Source organism: Equus asinus, chromosome 6 (assembly GCF_041296235.1).
Source record: "Equus asinus isolate D_3611 breed Donkey chromosome 6, EquAss-T2T_v2, whole genome shotgun sequence".
Classification (NCBI taxonomy): Eukaryota; Metazoa; Chordata; class Mammalia; order Perissodactyla; family Equidae; genus Equus; species Equus asinus.
The window spans coordinates 30,525,773-30,542,002 of NC_091795.1; the positions used below are offsets into that span (position 1 = coordinate 30,525,773).

At 37.8% G+C, this 16,230-nt stretch overlaps 1 protein-coding gene across 2 annotated transcripts in view; it reads right to left on the reverse strand.

Moving 5' to 3' along the window:
• DNAH6 (dynein axonemal heavy chain 6) overlaps positions 1-16,230 on the reverse strand; it is a 249,681-nt gene that overhangs the window by 158,102 nt on the left and 75,349 nt on the right. For both annotated transcript variants that reach the window (XM_070511881.1, XM_014852847.3), the window contains exons 19-23: positions 8,613-8,825; positions 7,823-7,915; positions 6,337-6,456; positions 4,184-4,364; positions 1,869-1,965 (exon numbers count right to left, since the gene is read on the reverse strand). In XM_070511881.1, coding sequence (XP_070367982.1) covers positions 1,869-1,965; positions 4,184-4,364; positions 6,337-6,456; positions 7,823-7,915; positions 8,613-8,825 — 704 coding nt within the window. The remainder of the gene's footprint in view (positions 1-1,868; positions 1,966-4,183; positions 4,365-6,336; positions 6,457-7,822; positions 7,916-8,612; positions 8,826-16,230) is intronic.

Here is a 16,230-nt window from a genome sequence, read left to right on the forward strand (position 1 = left end):
TGGAGGGAGCTGTCTATGAGAGATCCCTCAGGACTGGAGGGAGGAGTAAAGAGCCCATGGCAGGCCCCACATGGGAGAGACGGGCAAGATGGGTACCAGCCAAGTCAGCCATCTCCTGCCACTTTGCCTCTCATCCCTTCCATGCCCCAAACCTGGGGACCCCAGAAACCGAGGAGGAGGTGGGGAGGGTTGATTACCACACATCCTCATCGTCATTAAAGCCTTCAGCCCTGCCCCAGGCTTGGGCGGGGGCAGGGGGGAAGTTTTAACTTTGAAAGAAGTTCAGAGTTTTGATTATTACAGATCATTTACTGGGTTAATGTGATGAGGGATTTTATTTTGGAATATTTTCTGAGAATTACCAGAAAATTCATGAGGCCTCTCAAGATTTTGTCCAGCGGCAGGAAGAAACTAGACCTGAGCAGGGAGTGCAGAGGCGTCATTGTTAGAAGCAAAGATGATTTGGTTGCATTCTATCAGTCCTGCTTCTTTAACATACCACGTAGAGTAACAGTTTGTCCCCCTGCCTCTTTTTCACCCAATGAAGCAGACAACTATAAAGACTGGACCATGAGCCCTCTGAGACCAGGAACAGTATTGTATTCAGCTTGTGTCCCTAGGACCCAACTTGGTCCGTGGCTCGTAGTAAGTCTTCATTAAGCCTTGGAGAGTAAAACCAATGCCGCATGGAGCCTCCTGACCTAATAACCATTGCAGACCTGGTTGGTGCAATTCTAAACAAAAGGAAAAAGAAAACCTGATGCTTTTTGGTATTCAGTATTATTACAGGTAAATTTGTGCCAAGTTTCTTCATATATCAAAAGCAGTGTATGGATTTTCTCTGGCCTTGGGAAACTCAGGCTGGGAACCTCTGATTTAAGAGTAAAGTAGACAAAAGGCACATTCCAAACCTTAAATTCTTCCATCTTTTTCCATGTTACCTGAATGAGGTTTTAGTAAGATTGGTATCCACTCTTTAAAGCCTGACTACTTCTGTTAAAACTCAACCAAATCTTTTGGATCTTGGATTTCCTGTGCACACACATACCTTGTCCTGGTACCCAGCAAAACCTCTCTCAACTAAGCAACCCAGGGAAGCACCTAACCCTGGCTGCCTCAGTGCTTGTCCTAGGACAGACCCAACAGCCATTTCCTTAACAGCTAACAGGAAAAAAATCCATGAAAGATGAACCATTTTGATAATGTTCTCTGTGTTATGGTACAATGTGCCCCAGTGACTGAAGTTAGGAGCTTTTGCTCCCATCAAGTGGTCATATGCTCGTCTCATATAACCACCTGGTAATGGCTTATTTATATGACTGTCCACCTGTTAACCATGAGCTCCATAAGGGCAGAGATCTGGCCTTTCCTTCTTTGTATCTGAGCAGTGAGCATAACATTTGCTGTGCTTTTAGAATGAATAAATGAGTAAAACATTTCATTTGGAATTTGCAAAATGATCTCTTAGATGACTTCTACAGTGACACTCATGGCCGCCAATTAAGCTGAAGAAAACTGCTCAGGCAAAACAGGTCTCTCTAACTTTTCACATACACACCTGTGGACACAGGCACACATGCAGGCACACAAATACACACCCAAAGGTGAAACAATGCTGCAATCAAGAATCCTTCCAGCACCTCAGGCACTTACCCACTTAAACCTTTACCAAAGACTGTATCGTTATCCTTGAGACTTACACTCCCCAATCAAGATACTAGCTGGATTGCCATTGTCACATATCTTTCTTGTTCCCTCTCTGGTTCCCTGATGTTTTGAAGTTATGGTTTGTTTTTAAGTATATTCTTTTAAGTTAATGGATAGTCTTAATTACTATAAAAATATCAGAGGTAGCTTTATAAACATACCTTGGAAAGATAACTCTTTTTGATTCTAAATATGCCTCTAGACACTTCTGAATTTGGTCAAGTAACGCATTATTATTTTGAAAAGTCTCCAGAAGTCCTGTTCATTGAAAAGAAAAAAAGGCATTAGTAAAACTGTGTTAAAATAGAGAATATAATTTTAAGTGGACATAAAATATGACATTACCGTTTTAAAAGCTTTGATTTTATTTGATAAAAGAACAGTACAATAAATTAAAATTTAGGGAGGTTGGCTAAGATTGTTGACTATTACTTTTAATAATAACAGTAATTTAAATATTAATTTTAATATTTACCATAGATGAACAAAGATTTACTTTGAAACATTTTTAGTTGGCATCCCCCACTTTTGGGGGCTGGGAACACACAAACCAAAACCAAACAGCTGCCTTCTCCTTGACCCTCCAAACAAAGCCATTTTCTGAACACTTGACACTCTCTGTCATTTTCTTACTCATGTCTTCTGTTTCCTCTGCCATCTTTAGATGCCAACGGCAATGGGATCCTATTTCTTTATCACTAAACTGTGGCACCTTAAGACGCAAGATTTATGTCTCTCTTAACTTTGAAGTTCTGGTGTCTATTGCAGTGCCTGTCTTCCCCCTCCGTCCAAGAGTCAGATCCAGTCTTTACCACGGTGTCCGAGGCGCAACGTGATCAATGACTCAATCTAATCCCAACCTCACAGCCAAGCACACTCACCTCTGAACTCACCTCCGACCTCACCTCCTAAGCCCTTCTCCTCGTGCACTCCACTCCAACCCACTCTGGCTTCCTTGCTAACAGTCGTGTGAGCCAAGCGTGCTCTCATCTCAGGGACTTTGCCTTTGTTCTCTCTGCCTTTGACAATCCTCCCTTAGATCCACATATACGTCTCATTCCCTTTTTCCTGCAGGGTTTTGCTCAAAAGACCCTTTATCAAGAAAACCACCCATCACAGACACACACACATCACACACATACACACACGGCAGCCCCCAGTTACTCTCTAGCCCCTTTACTCTCCTTAGCTTTTCTTCATAGCTTTATCGTCACCTGAAATGATATACACAGGTCCGCACTTCTTTATCTGAAATCCCCAGGACCAAATGTATTTTGGAATCATATACTTTTTTTAAATTTAAAAGTTACATCATATAACAAGTCCAGTAGGAACTGGGGCAGTACTCTGTAATCAAACACATTAATATTTTTGCAGCAAAAGTTTTGAATATGCATATTAAGTGGATGTGGTAGGCAGAATAAAGGTCTCTCAGAGATGTCCATGTCCTGATCCCCAGAACCTGAGAATACGTTAGTTTATATGGAAAAAGGAACTTGGCAGATGTGATTAAGTTAAAGATCATGGGATGGAGAGATTATCTTGGATCATTCAGTAGGCCCAGTGGCCTTACAGGGGTCCTTACAGTGGGGAGGCAAGAGGCTCAGAGGCAGAGTAGGAGATGTGACGACAGAAGCAGAGGTTGGGGTGATGCAATTGCTGGCTGGAAGGGGACCAGAAGCCAAGGAATGTGGGCAGCCTTGAGAAGCCCCAAAGATGTAAAGTTTTCAATTTTATCATACCATATAGTTTTTCCTTTCTGTTTCATCTAAGAGTCTTTGGCCAAAGAGCATAGCCCAGCGGGCTGCCTCTGCTTGGCAGGGACGCTCTTAGGGGTATTCACCAGGATAGGTGATGTGCTGCCATTTGCAGAACAACAAGACAGCTTTGATATAAAGCATGAAGATCAATAATCATGTACGAGGACCCAGAAAGACTTTGATTCCACATCCTTAAAAACACAACTTATTACAACACATTTCAACCTTGAGATTGGAATTATAATTAGTGGTAATATTTTTAACTAGTTTTAATGAATTAATTAAAAATAAGGTGTGGGAATTTTTATGGTTATGAGTCTGTGTGAGCTTTAGCAGCATGTGTCAACCGAATGTAAACATATGTCTTGTAGTCAAAATTGTGAGATGGAAGCATCACTGATACTCTGTGGCAGCATCCCCAAATTATAACAGCAGCAAAGAGAGGCAGATTCTTGTGTGCTGAAACTATGAACTAAGCTGAGAGATGATAACAATAATAAGAATAACAATAACAATTAAAAGTACAGTGTTCAATTCATATTGCTTAGCAAGGGTGTCATACAATATTTGTCTTATACTACAAATATTCCTGGTCATCAATGTTGACTGGAATCAAGGGTTGAGTGTACCACATATTATGAAAATCTTATAGGTGATCAAAATTTTAGATGATTATCAAGTCTTTTTGTTTGTTTGTTACTAAAATTTTGTTATACCTGGTTGAGTGGCTGCTCGAAGAGCATTAGGCAGCCGGTTCACCTTTCTCATGATTTCTTTCCATGACTTATCCACTTGGAGGAACATCTTGGCCTCTGCGGGCAATTGTCTCTGAATATCTGGAGCATTAAAAATACTTTCTAGATAGAGCCAGTTTCTCTGGCAGTTCAGCCACTCTTCCTAGGAGAAAAATATCAAATTTTAAACCCCAAATTGAAAACATAGTTACATTAAAAATAATTAAATGGGAACTTTTTTCTTTTGGGAGCTTCTCACAGGTCCTTTAAAATAAAACCTCCTTAAAGGGTCCAAGACTCACCCCAGCCTGCTTTCAACCCATTCTTCTCTGAGTTATGATGAGTCCACCGTGCGGTAACCAGAATGGACTCAGAGAAAGAGGATTAAAATGCCCAGAGGAGACAGTCTAGATGGGGAGACAAGATGCTTACTTAAAGAACTCTGAAGGGTTGGGAAGTGGTAAGTTTAGTGACTATTTCCAAATATAGAGAGGGGTATCAATAAAAGCGGGGGGATTTTTTTGCCTCAGTTATGTCTATATTCTTCCCTCTCCCCCCTTTCTTAAAAAAAGAAATATGATTCATTTTCTTCAATCAAAAAAGTAAAACCTGCTTGTGATGGAACATGTGGTAAATACAGAAGACTGGGAGAAAGAAGAAAATTACTCATTGCGTCTCTTCTTAGAGACAATCACTGTTAATCCTAGACACCAGAAATGCAGGGTCAGAACTAAAGTCTGTGGACCTCCCCTATCCTTTGTGCCCCCGGCCATTACGTGTGTAGGCCCAAGGTACGTGAGAGAGTTTCTCACCTCTCACCCCAGACTTGGGGGTTATGCCTAAACACTAATGTTATGTCCACTCCCTGGGTTATCTCAGGTCTCACACTTTCGACACAGTTAATTCTTTGGAGGTCTCCACTACTCAGCACTGACTTCTTTTAAGGACCCTCTTTGAAACCATGTCCTTTACTTGTCATCCCTCCCTTCACAGGGCTCAGCCATCAATACAGAAGGCTGGAAAAGGTGTCCGTTGAAGAGGAAGGATACTTGAAAAAGTTCTCTATGAAACAAAGCTGGAACAAATTGTCTTTTCCTACCTAGTGCCTTTATTATTTCCCAGATAACTTTTCATATTAGAACATATAGCCACCTAATCAAGCTAAAAATCTGAAGTCTAAGGAAGAGATTGGATGGAAGCAAAGTGAGATAAACGTAAGTGGGTCTTTTGTTTTACTACAGGATAATCTGAGGTAGAATAAAATAAAAAGGAGGTGTGTGACACTAGGAAGGGTACCGAGGAGACTTCAAGCAACAGTGAGTGTTTTTCCAGTAAATATGAGGTTGTTGTAGCAAGACTCTTAAGGTGACCCCCAAGATCTGGTGCTCACACCCTTGTGTGATCCTCTCCCCTTGAGTGTCGGCACTGCCTGTGATGTGCTTCTAGCCATACAGAGCATGAAAAAGGTAACAGGATGTACATGGCTATGTGTACATTACACAAGACTGTAACATCTTCCCTGGCAGGGGACTTTCTGTTTCTTGCTAGATTGAGGAAGCACGTCATCATGTTGGGGAAGTCCACAGGGAAAAAAACTGTGGGCCACATGTAGGAGCTGAGGACGGCCTCTTGTTGACACCAGCAAGAAACTGAAGGCCCTAGTCCCACAATTACAAAGAAATTAATTTTCCCAACACTTTCAACCCAAGAGAGCTTGGAAGTGGATCCTTCCTTAATTGAACCTCTGATGAGAACCCAGTCCAGCTCACATCTTGACTGCAGCCTGTGAGACCCTAAGCAGGAGACCCAGTAAGCCATGCCTGAACTCTTGACCCACAGCAACTGTGGGATAATAAATGCATATTGTTTTATGCCATGAAGTTTGTGGTATTTTGTTTCACAGCAACAATAACTAATACAAGGGTGATGATAATAACATTAAGCTGTATAATAATTTAAAGAAGAACTCAATATGTTTAATATGTTTGCATTTTCCTTAATATTCTGAATGTAACAAAATGTAAACAAATCTTACATCTAAACTATATAATATTTAAATGATTGAACAAATGATTTCTAAGGTCCTGTGGCTCTCTATTTCTCTGAGTCCACGAATTGACATTATCCTTACTCACCAGTGTTTGATTGAATAAAGCAAGTTGTTTCTGCCATTCATCCACTCGAGTTTTCAGCGGACCAACATAACGTGATGAGGCAATGGTTGCGATGTTGATGGTGCTGTCATCAAGAAGGACCTTTAAAGAAGAGAGAAGAAAAGAGATGCAACATCATCTGTTTGTGCTTTCAAAGCTAATTACAGATTTTTAATGCCAAGAGTCCATTTAAAAGCCAACTATTTGAATGAATAGCTTAGTCCCACCTACTGTTTCCACTCCATCCACTTCCCCTCCCATTCCTTTCACTATGGCTTACAACCCACTGCGATCTTCTCTCAATGGACTTCTAATTGCCAAATCTTGGCTGTTTCTGTAATTATTAGTGGCACAAGTTTTTCTTTGGTTCACTCTTCTCCTCTCTCCTCCTACTTTTAGGTATCTGATATCTTCTTTACATCATTTGGTCATCCAGGCTTCTATTTCTCAAAGCACTCAAAACTTGCAAAATTAGCTGTCTTCTCTATCCAATGAATCATCACTTTCCCTCAATTATCCTGAGGAAGAGGGAAACTGAACTCATTCATATCAAGCTCTGAATGATGAGAGGCAGTTTTCTCTCTACTCCCCCTTACACTACAACAACTCTCAGACAACATATGCATTTAAAAAAACGTAGCTGTTAATCTAAAGGGTTTTAATTGCTCTATTTAAATTACAAAATTCCTAACGGCAGAAGATCCATCACCTAGCATCACTTGGCCTCATACTGACTGACTTTCATCCTAGCTCTGCTCTCCCATCTGTTTGCTCAGAGTGATGTCTGGTCTTGCTCTTCCAACCTACATCTGGCAAAGCCACTTCATCTCCAGTTCTGGCCTGGGTACACCTTAATAGGTCAGGACTTTGCTTTTCAAATTTGGCCTTAAAACCCAGATCCCTTTGCTAAACAAAAGTGCCTTTGGATTTTAAGTCACTAAGACTATTCTAGACACATGGGTTAGATTTACCTTCTTTTGTTGTCATAGAGCATGGCCATCTCCTTGCAACCTCAAATAATTCAGGTGAACTTAGCTTCGAAGTGTGCCGTAAACCTAAAATGCTCATTCATGTTTCTTTGCTCATTTAAATGGTTTGAGATGCCCTTCATTCTCATCTATGTCTACCAAATTCCATCTGCTCTTTCAGGTGTAGCACGTCCTGGCTGGTGTACGAGGGATTCTCTGATCACCTTAGCCATAAATGATCTCTGGTGTTCTAAATTCTTCAACAGTTATCAACTATAGGGTTATAATTCTTACATATATATGCCACTTTTATTGCTTTGCTAAATATTTCATGTACAAGCATTTATGTCATATTTATGTCATTATTCATATTTTGCCCAGATTTTTTGTTACTTAATCACTCTCATATTTCATTCCTTTACCATAATCTCCCATAGAAGATTTAGGAGTAGCTCTAGCCAGAACCTTTACCATAAGTTTTCAATAACCCAATTACCCACCTGTATGTCGTCTGTGCCGCCTAGGATAAATACGTCCTTGGAGTCCCGGTGAGGGAGAACCACAAATTCGGTTGTTTTCCAAGAATCCTCCACCTTAGAAATAATTCAAATCTTAGGATATCTGAATTCATTTGTGTTTAGGCACTCAATAAATGCACGTGGAATGAAACAAGTGAAAATTCCATAACTATCCCATTCTCCTCCTTACTGCTTTTAAAAATCTTAAAATCCTCTTCTCGGTTAGATGACACTGATCTGCTTAATTTTATTGACTAATGTTAACACATATGAATAACTAGTGATACTTTAATGTGTATTCCCTACCACTTTATGCTTTAATTAAAAGAAAAAATTCTTTTTACATAGGTGATTGGTAGATATGTGTGTATTTTTAGGGTAAGGAGGTAAGCATCCTAAGTAGGAAAGTCTTCTCAATGTCTTTTGAAGTATTTCACACAGTCAGCCTTTCCTGGTAGTTTGAAAGATAATCTATTTTGGTATAAAATATCTTCCTTAATGTGAGGCTCTTTACGTAGGCAGGCAGATTTCAAACTTTGTTGCCATCAAGTTCCTGTTGGGGTATAAGCTAAGTAGAAAGAGGATACTTATAGAGGTGGTAACAATAATGATAATAAATGTAAGGTAACAATGGAAGGATGACCAATAATGAGAGAGTGGAAGCTTCAATGTTAAAAATCCATCCAGATAATCCAAAAGTTGGTGATCTTCATGCTGAATATGAAAACCTTTACATTCCCTGATCTTCAGAATATATATTTTTCAGATTTACCTTTTTAAGAATTGTTTCTAAGGCAGCTTCTCCCGAAGCCTGTCCAGATATATCCTGGATTTCTTGGCCAAATTCAAAAACATGCAACTCAGAGAGCTTGTCCAAGGTTAATGGAACGTCAAGGTCCACCAGGCTGGCATCAACTGTTTGTTCAATAGCTGCCCAATGTCTAGGCTTCAAAGTTGGGTTCCTCAAGTCAATGATAACTGGAAGCTGGAAAACAAACACTCTCAGAGGCACCATGCTTTTTCATCTTAAAAACATAGGCCAAGGCTTCTGGTTTCAATTTGGAAAAGCAGAGAGCTGGAACTCTTTACACTTATGCTTACCACAAAGAAAAACCTGGACAAACTGCAAATTAATGGCTTGTACTGAACCCATCAGAAAACTGAGGTGGCAGGGCAACTAACTAACTTAAAATCTGGGGGGAGATTGGTACCCACAGGTTTCTCCTCAGCAAGAAACAGGACCTGAGACTTTGCTGACTCAGGAGAGATCCTTTGGGTTGCCATTTAAGCAAGTAAGAAGATTCAGCTAAATTTTAAAAATAAATTGCTAAAGACTGGGTATAGGTTAGCATGAGAATGTGGAGTCCTTGGGAGCTACAAATATAGAGATGTTCACAGGGATGATTGGGAGAATCCTAAGAAAGCCTTCCTTACGGTGCTGGCTGGGGGAGGGAACAGCAGCCACTAGAGCAACTCCAACCAACCCATCTCTCCTAGCTTTCCTCCAGAACAAAAGACTTGATGTCAGGGGAGGGAACAACCAAAACTGTCACCTTAAGGTATTGGTGATAACTCATTGTAGCTGTATATAGCTGTAGAAGTAGAAGAGGAAAAAAAAAAAAGCTCTACCCATGGGAAAGGGACAGAAATACATTCTAGGCTCATTACTCTAGCTTGAGGAGGGGCAGGAACACCAGTGAAGGTAAGAATTCTGAGGACAAGGGACACAGCGACTTGCTAAGACAGCAGCCTAATCAGACCATGAGGGAATGCCCCTTCTCACCTCTCTCACCAGGCTAACAAGTACTGAGTAAAAATAACAGTGGAATACAGCGTGGAAAGCTGCAAGAGACAGATTCTCTCTGGGCCCAAGACAAAAGGAGGGCCCAGGGTCGGGGGGAAACAAATTTAAAAAATGACCTTTGGCAAATCAGCCCAAAGCCTAAACATGAGGTACCACTAGAACAATGTGAAGGTTATCGTATACTGAGGGCAACCGCAGCAACACCAAAACTCAACTCCACCCAGTTCCTACTAGATTCAACATAGCATGCCACACAAAAAGCCAAGTAAAAGGATAACTGTTCTCACCTCCAGACATAAAAAGTATTTACTTCAGTATCTACTGTACTCAGTATGTACTCTACATAAGATATCTGGCTTTCAAGCAAAATTTAAGAAGTATATTAAAAGGCATGACAAATATACATCCAAGAGACACACACACACAAAAAAATCAGAATCAGACTCAGATATGGTATGTATATTGGAATTAACAGAGACTTTAAAATAATTGTGATTACTATGTTAATGGCTCTAACGGAAAAGGAAGACAACATGCAAGATCAGATGAGAAATGTTGTAGAAACATAGAAACTATAATTAAAAATCAAAAAGAAATGTTAGAAATAAAAAAGAGTAAGAGAGAGAATGTCTTTGATGAGCTTGACACAGCGAAGGAATCAATGAACTTGAAGACAAGTGAGTACAATTCCCCAAACTGACAGAGAAAAAATAGTGAAATGTTCCCTTAAAAAAACCTCAAAACAGAACATCCAAGAGCTGTGGGACAAAATAAAATGGTCTAATATACATGCAATAGAAATCCCAGAAGGGGAAGACAGATAGAAAACAGAGTGGAAGGAGATAGTTGAATAAATAATGGCTGTATTTTAAAAAATTTTTATTATTTATTTATTTTGAAGAAGATTAGCCCTGAGCTAACATCTGCCGCCAATCCTTCTCTTTTTGCTGAGGAAGATTGGCCCAGAGCTAACATCTATGCCTATCTTCCTCTATTTTATATGTTGGGTGCCTGCCACAGCATGGCTTGATAAGCGGTGCTTAGGTCTGTGCCCAGGACTCGAACTGGTGAACCCCAGGCTGCTGAAGTGGAGTAAACAAACTTAACTGCTGCATCACCAGGCTGATCCCATGCATTTTTTTCAAAATTAGAGACAGGCATCAAACCACAGATCCAAGAAACTGACAGAACACCAAGCAGGATAAATACAAACTGTAAACAACAACATACACCTAAGACAGATCACATTACAAATTGCCAAAAACTAAGAAAAAGAGAAAATCTTGAAGGCAGTCATACAAAAAAATACATGTTATTTACAGAAGAACAAGGATGAGACCTATGTCAGGCTTCTTGTCTGAGACCATGCAAGCAAAAAGTTGATGAAAGGATACTTTTAAACTGCTGAAAGAACAAACAAAACCTGTCAACTCAGAATTATATACCTAGTGAAAATGCCATTCAAAATAAAGGATAAAGATCTTTTTTTAAAAAAAATGTAGAGAATCCATTGTTAGCATACCTACTCAATCAGAAATATTAAAGGAAGTTCTTCGGGCAGAATGAATATGCTGAGTCAGAATCTTAAGTCCATACAAAGAAATGAAGAACATTGGAAATGGAATAAAGGTAAAATAAATTTTATTTTCTCTCTCTTTCTTTTTTAATGATTGGCACCTGATTGGCATCTGTTGCCAATCTTTTTCTTCTTCTTCTTCTTTTTCTCCTCCCCAAAGCCCGCCAGTACATAGTTGTATATTCTAGTTGTAGGTCCTTCTGGTTGTGCTATGTGGGATGCCACCTCAGCATGGCCTGATGAGCAGTGCTAGGTCCACACTTAGGATCTGAACCAGTGGAACCCTGGGTCTCTGAAGCAGAGTGTGCAACCTTAACCACTCGGCCGTGGGGCTGGCCCCCTTTCTCTCCATTTTTATTGTTCTAAAAGATAACTATATAAAACAAAAGTAGTAGCAATATATTGCGTTTGCAGTATATGTAAAAGTAAAACACATGACAGCATTAGCACAAAGAATGAGAGGGAAGACTGGGGAGTATACTCTTATGAAGTCTTTATACTACGCATGAAGCAGTATAATAGTATCTGAAAGCCAATTTGAATTAATTGAAAATGTATATTTTAAATCTAGGATAGCCACTAAAAACAGCTTAAAAAAGGTATGAATAATAACTCCATAGAGAAGATAAAATAGAATCATAAAACATATATAATGAAATCAACAGACTAGAAGAAAAAGAGGAAAAAGGAAATAAAGAACAAATAAAATAAATTAAAAAAACCAGTTAGCAAGATATCAGATTTGATCCAACCATATCAATAACACTTTAAATGTAAATGGTCTCAACATACCAGTTAAAAGACTTTTTGATCAGATTGGATAAAAAAAGCAGAAACCAATTACATGCTGTCTAAGAAATCCACTTTAAATATAAAGACATGGGTAAATTAAAAATAAAAAGACAGAGAAAGTCATATCATACAAACACTGAAAGAAAGTTGGACTAATTACATTAATTTCAGACAGTGAAGACTTCAGAACAAGAAATCTTATCAAAGATAAAGAGGGAAAATTCATAAATGATAGAGGGGTCAATTCTCCAAGAAGAAATAGCAATACTACATATGAATACTTCTAACAAGAGAGCATCAAAATAAACGAAGCTCCACCATCCTGAGATGCAGTATTTCATAAATTATTTGGAGTTTTTTGTACAGAAGATTCGTCTGTTTTCCTTTGTCTGTCTGTCCATCCATTCACCCATCCATCCATCCAGTTGTTCATTTATGCCAATATGATCTCATGGATATTTATTTTATGATTTGGGTTATAATGCAATACTACATGATTTGTTTGCTCAAATCATTACAACTTTGGCCACTGAGAACCTCTTCAGTTGACTTCTGTGTCCCTTTGATATATTCCATCACTTTGCTTTTTGAGCTCTTCCTTACTTTTTGGCACCCCAAGATGCTCCAAGTTCACCCTGTTTATTCCCTGAATGATCCCTAGAAGCAGCCATTTCTATAAGGATCCCTTATTCCTTTTATTGGAATATGGTATTAAAAACCAAGATATGGACACAGGATACGCTTCCTGCTTTGGGGTTGTCGTTGCATCTAGGACGTAGAACATAACTTCACTCCTTAAGTGTAGTCTGTGCCTAGAGACTTCTTTTCAAAGCGTATAGTATAGAAAGTGGGGTAGTAACTTTATACTGGAGACAAATACTACTTCAGCTGTGTGATCAAGCTTAACATCACTGGTGATAAGTCATGTTGCTAGCATGTACCTTTAATAAGATGTGATAAGAATGATACTTTACCTCTGTGGTCTTCCTTGCAAGAATCCATGATCCCAGTCTAATCATGAGAAAAACATCAGACGACCCCAAATTGGGGGACATTCTACAAAATACCTGACTAGTACTTCTCAGAACTATCAAGGTCATAAAAAAAACAAGCCTGAGAAAATGTCACAATCGGGAGGAGCCTAACAAGACAAGACATCTAAATGTAATATCTATCCTGGAAGGGATTGTGGGATAGAAAAAAGATATCAGGTAAAAATAAGAAAATTCACATAAAGTATGGACTTTATTTAATAATAATATAGTGATATTGTTTCATTAGTTGTGACAAATGTATCATACTAATGTAATGTGTTAACAGTATGGGAAACTGGATGAAGAGCTTATGAAAATCCTCTATATTATTGTTGCAACTTTTCTGTAAGTCTAAAACTATTCTAAAATTAAAAGGTTGTTAAAAAATGAATGAGGCAAAAGCTGATAGAACTTAAAGGAGAATTAGACAAATCTACAATTACAGTTGGAGATTTCAACACTTCTTTCTGAGTAACTAACAGAACAAGTAGGCAGAAAATCAGTAAGAATATAGAGGACCTGAACAACATCATCAACCAACTTGACTTAATTGAAATTTATAGAAAAATCACTGAGCAATAGCAGAATACACATTCTTCTCAACTGTACACAGAAGATTTAGCAAAATAGATCATATTTTGAGTTATAAAGCAAATCTTAGCAAATGTAAAAGGACAGAAATCATAAAAGTATATTTTTTGATGATAATAGAATTAAAGGAGAAATCAATAACAAAAAGATATCTGGGAAAATTCCTAAACATTTTAATAATAAAAAAATACACTTCAAATAGGCCATTTTTCAAAGAGGAAGTCTCAAGGGGTATTAAAATATATTTTAATATATATAAAACTAAATTAAAATAAAAATACAATATATCAAAATTCATGAGATTCAGCTAAAGCAGTTACTAGACAGAAATCTATAGCATTAAATGCTTATATTTCAAATCAGCAACCTAAGCTTCCACCTTAAGAAACTCTGAATAAATTAAAAATTAAATGTAAAGTAGGGGCTGGCCCCGTGGCTGAGTGGTTAAGTTCGCGCGCTCCGCTGCAGGTGGCCCAGTGTTTCGTCGGTTCGAATCCTGGGCGCGGACATGGCACTGCTCATCAAACCACGCTGAGGCAGCGTCCCACATGCCACAACTAGAAGGACCCACAACGAAGAATATACAACTATGTACTGGGGGGCTTTGGGGAGAAAAAGGAAAAAATAAAATCTTTAAAAAAAAAAACTAAATGTAAAGCAAGTAGAAGAAAGGACATAGAATAGATTAGAGGAGAAATCAGTGAAATGCAAAAAAAAAAAAAAAAACAAAAACCAAAAAGAAACAAAGAAAGGAAAGCAATTAACTCTAAACCCAGCTCTCTGAAAAGGTCAAATTGATAAACCTCCAGTAGGACAAACTAAGAAAAAAGGGGAGAAGATACAAATTATCAACATTAGCAATGAAAAAGGGGACATCACTACTGATCCCACATAAGTTAAAAGGATAAAAAGAAAATGTTATGATCAACTCCACATCTATAAATTCAACAATTTGGATGAAGTGGACCATTTTCTTGAAAGATACACTATAAAATCCCCTCAGAGAGAAATAGGTAAGCTGGATAATTCAATATGTATTAAAGAAATTCGATTTGTAGTTAAAATCTCTCTAAAAAAGAAAACTTTAATCTCAGATGATTTCACTGGTGAATTTTACCAAACATTTCAGGAAGAAATAATACTAATTCTATACAATGTCCTCCAGAAAATAGAAGAGGAAGGAATACTTCCCAACTCATTTTATGAGACAGCATTACCATAATACCAAAACCATACAATGATGTTATAAGAAAAGAAAATGAAAGACCAATGTCTCTCATGAATATAGGCACAAAAAATCCTCATGTGATATTAGTAAATTGAATACAGCCATATAAAAAAGGATAATACATCATGACCCAAGTGAAGTTCATCACAGGAATTCAAGGCTGGTTCAACATTTGAAAATCAATTGGCATAATTCATCATGCTAATAGAAAAGAACTCATATGATCATAGATGCACGAAAAATCATTTGATCATTTTCAACACCCATCTATGATTAAAAAAACTCTCAGGAATCTACAACACTTTCTTAACCTAAAATAGGGCATCTGTAAGTAAAAAATGTATGGCTAACATCATACTTAAAAAGAGACTCAATGCTTTCTCCTTAAGATCGGGAACAGGGAAAAGATGTCCTTTCTCAGCACTCCTACTCAATATTGTACAGTAAATCTTGGCCAGTGATATAAGGCAAGAAAAAGAAATAAAAGACACACAGATTATGAAGGAAGAAATAAAATTGTCTCTATTAACAAATGAAATGATTTTCTACATAGAAAATTCCAAATAATGTAAAAAAATCTTCTTTAAATTAAAAAGTGAATTTAGTAACATCATAGGATGTAGATCAATATACAAATGTCGGTTGTCTTCCTATATACCAGCAATGAACAACTGGAATTTGAAACTAAAAACAATCTAGTTTAGGATAACATAAAAAATAGTTATAAATCTAACAACATATGTGCAGAACCTGTACTGAAAACTATGAAACTCTAATGAAAAAAACAAAAGAAGACCTAACTAAATGGAGAGATATGCTGGTAATAGATCGGAAAACTCAATCTTGTTAAGATGGTAATTCTCTTCAAATTGATCTATAGATTCAACACAATGCCCCTAAAAATCTCAGCAATTTTTTGTACACATTGACAAGCTAATTCTAAAATGTATATGAAAAGGTAAAAGAATTAGAATTGACAAAACAATTGTCAAAAAGAACAAAATTGGAGGACTTACACTACCTAATTTCAAGACTTACTAGCAATAGTTTTCAAGACAGTGTGGTATTGGCAAAAGAATAAGACTTACGGAACAACAAAACAGAACAGAGAGTCAAGAAATAGACTAAACAATATAGTCAGATGACTTTGGACAAAGTTGCAAAGGTGATTCAATGGAGAAAGGATAGTCTTTTCAAATAATGGTGCTGGACCAATTGGATATTCACACATAAAAATGTAAATCTTCACACGTATCTCATCTTGTATGCAAAAATATCTCAAAATAAATCAAGTACCTTAATGTAAAAAAAGCAAAACCATAAAACTTCTACAAGAAAATACAGAAGGAAATCTGTGTGACCTTT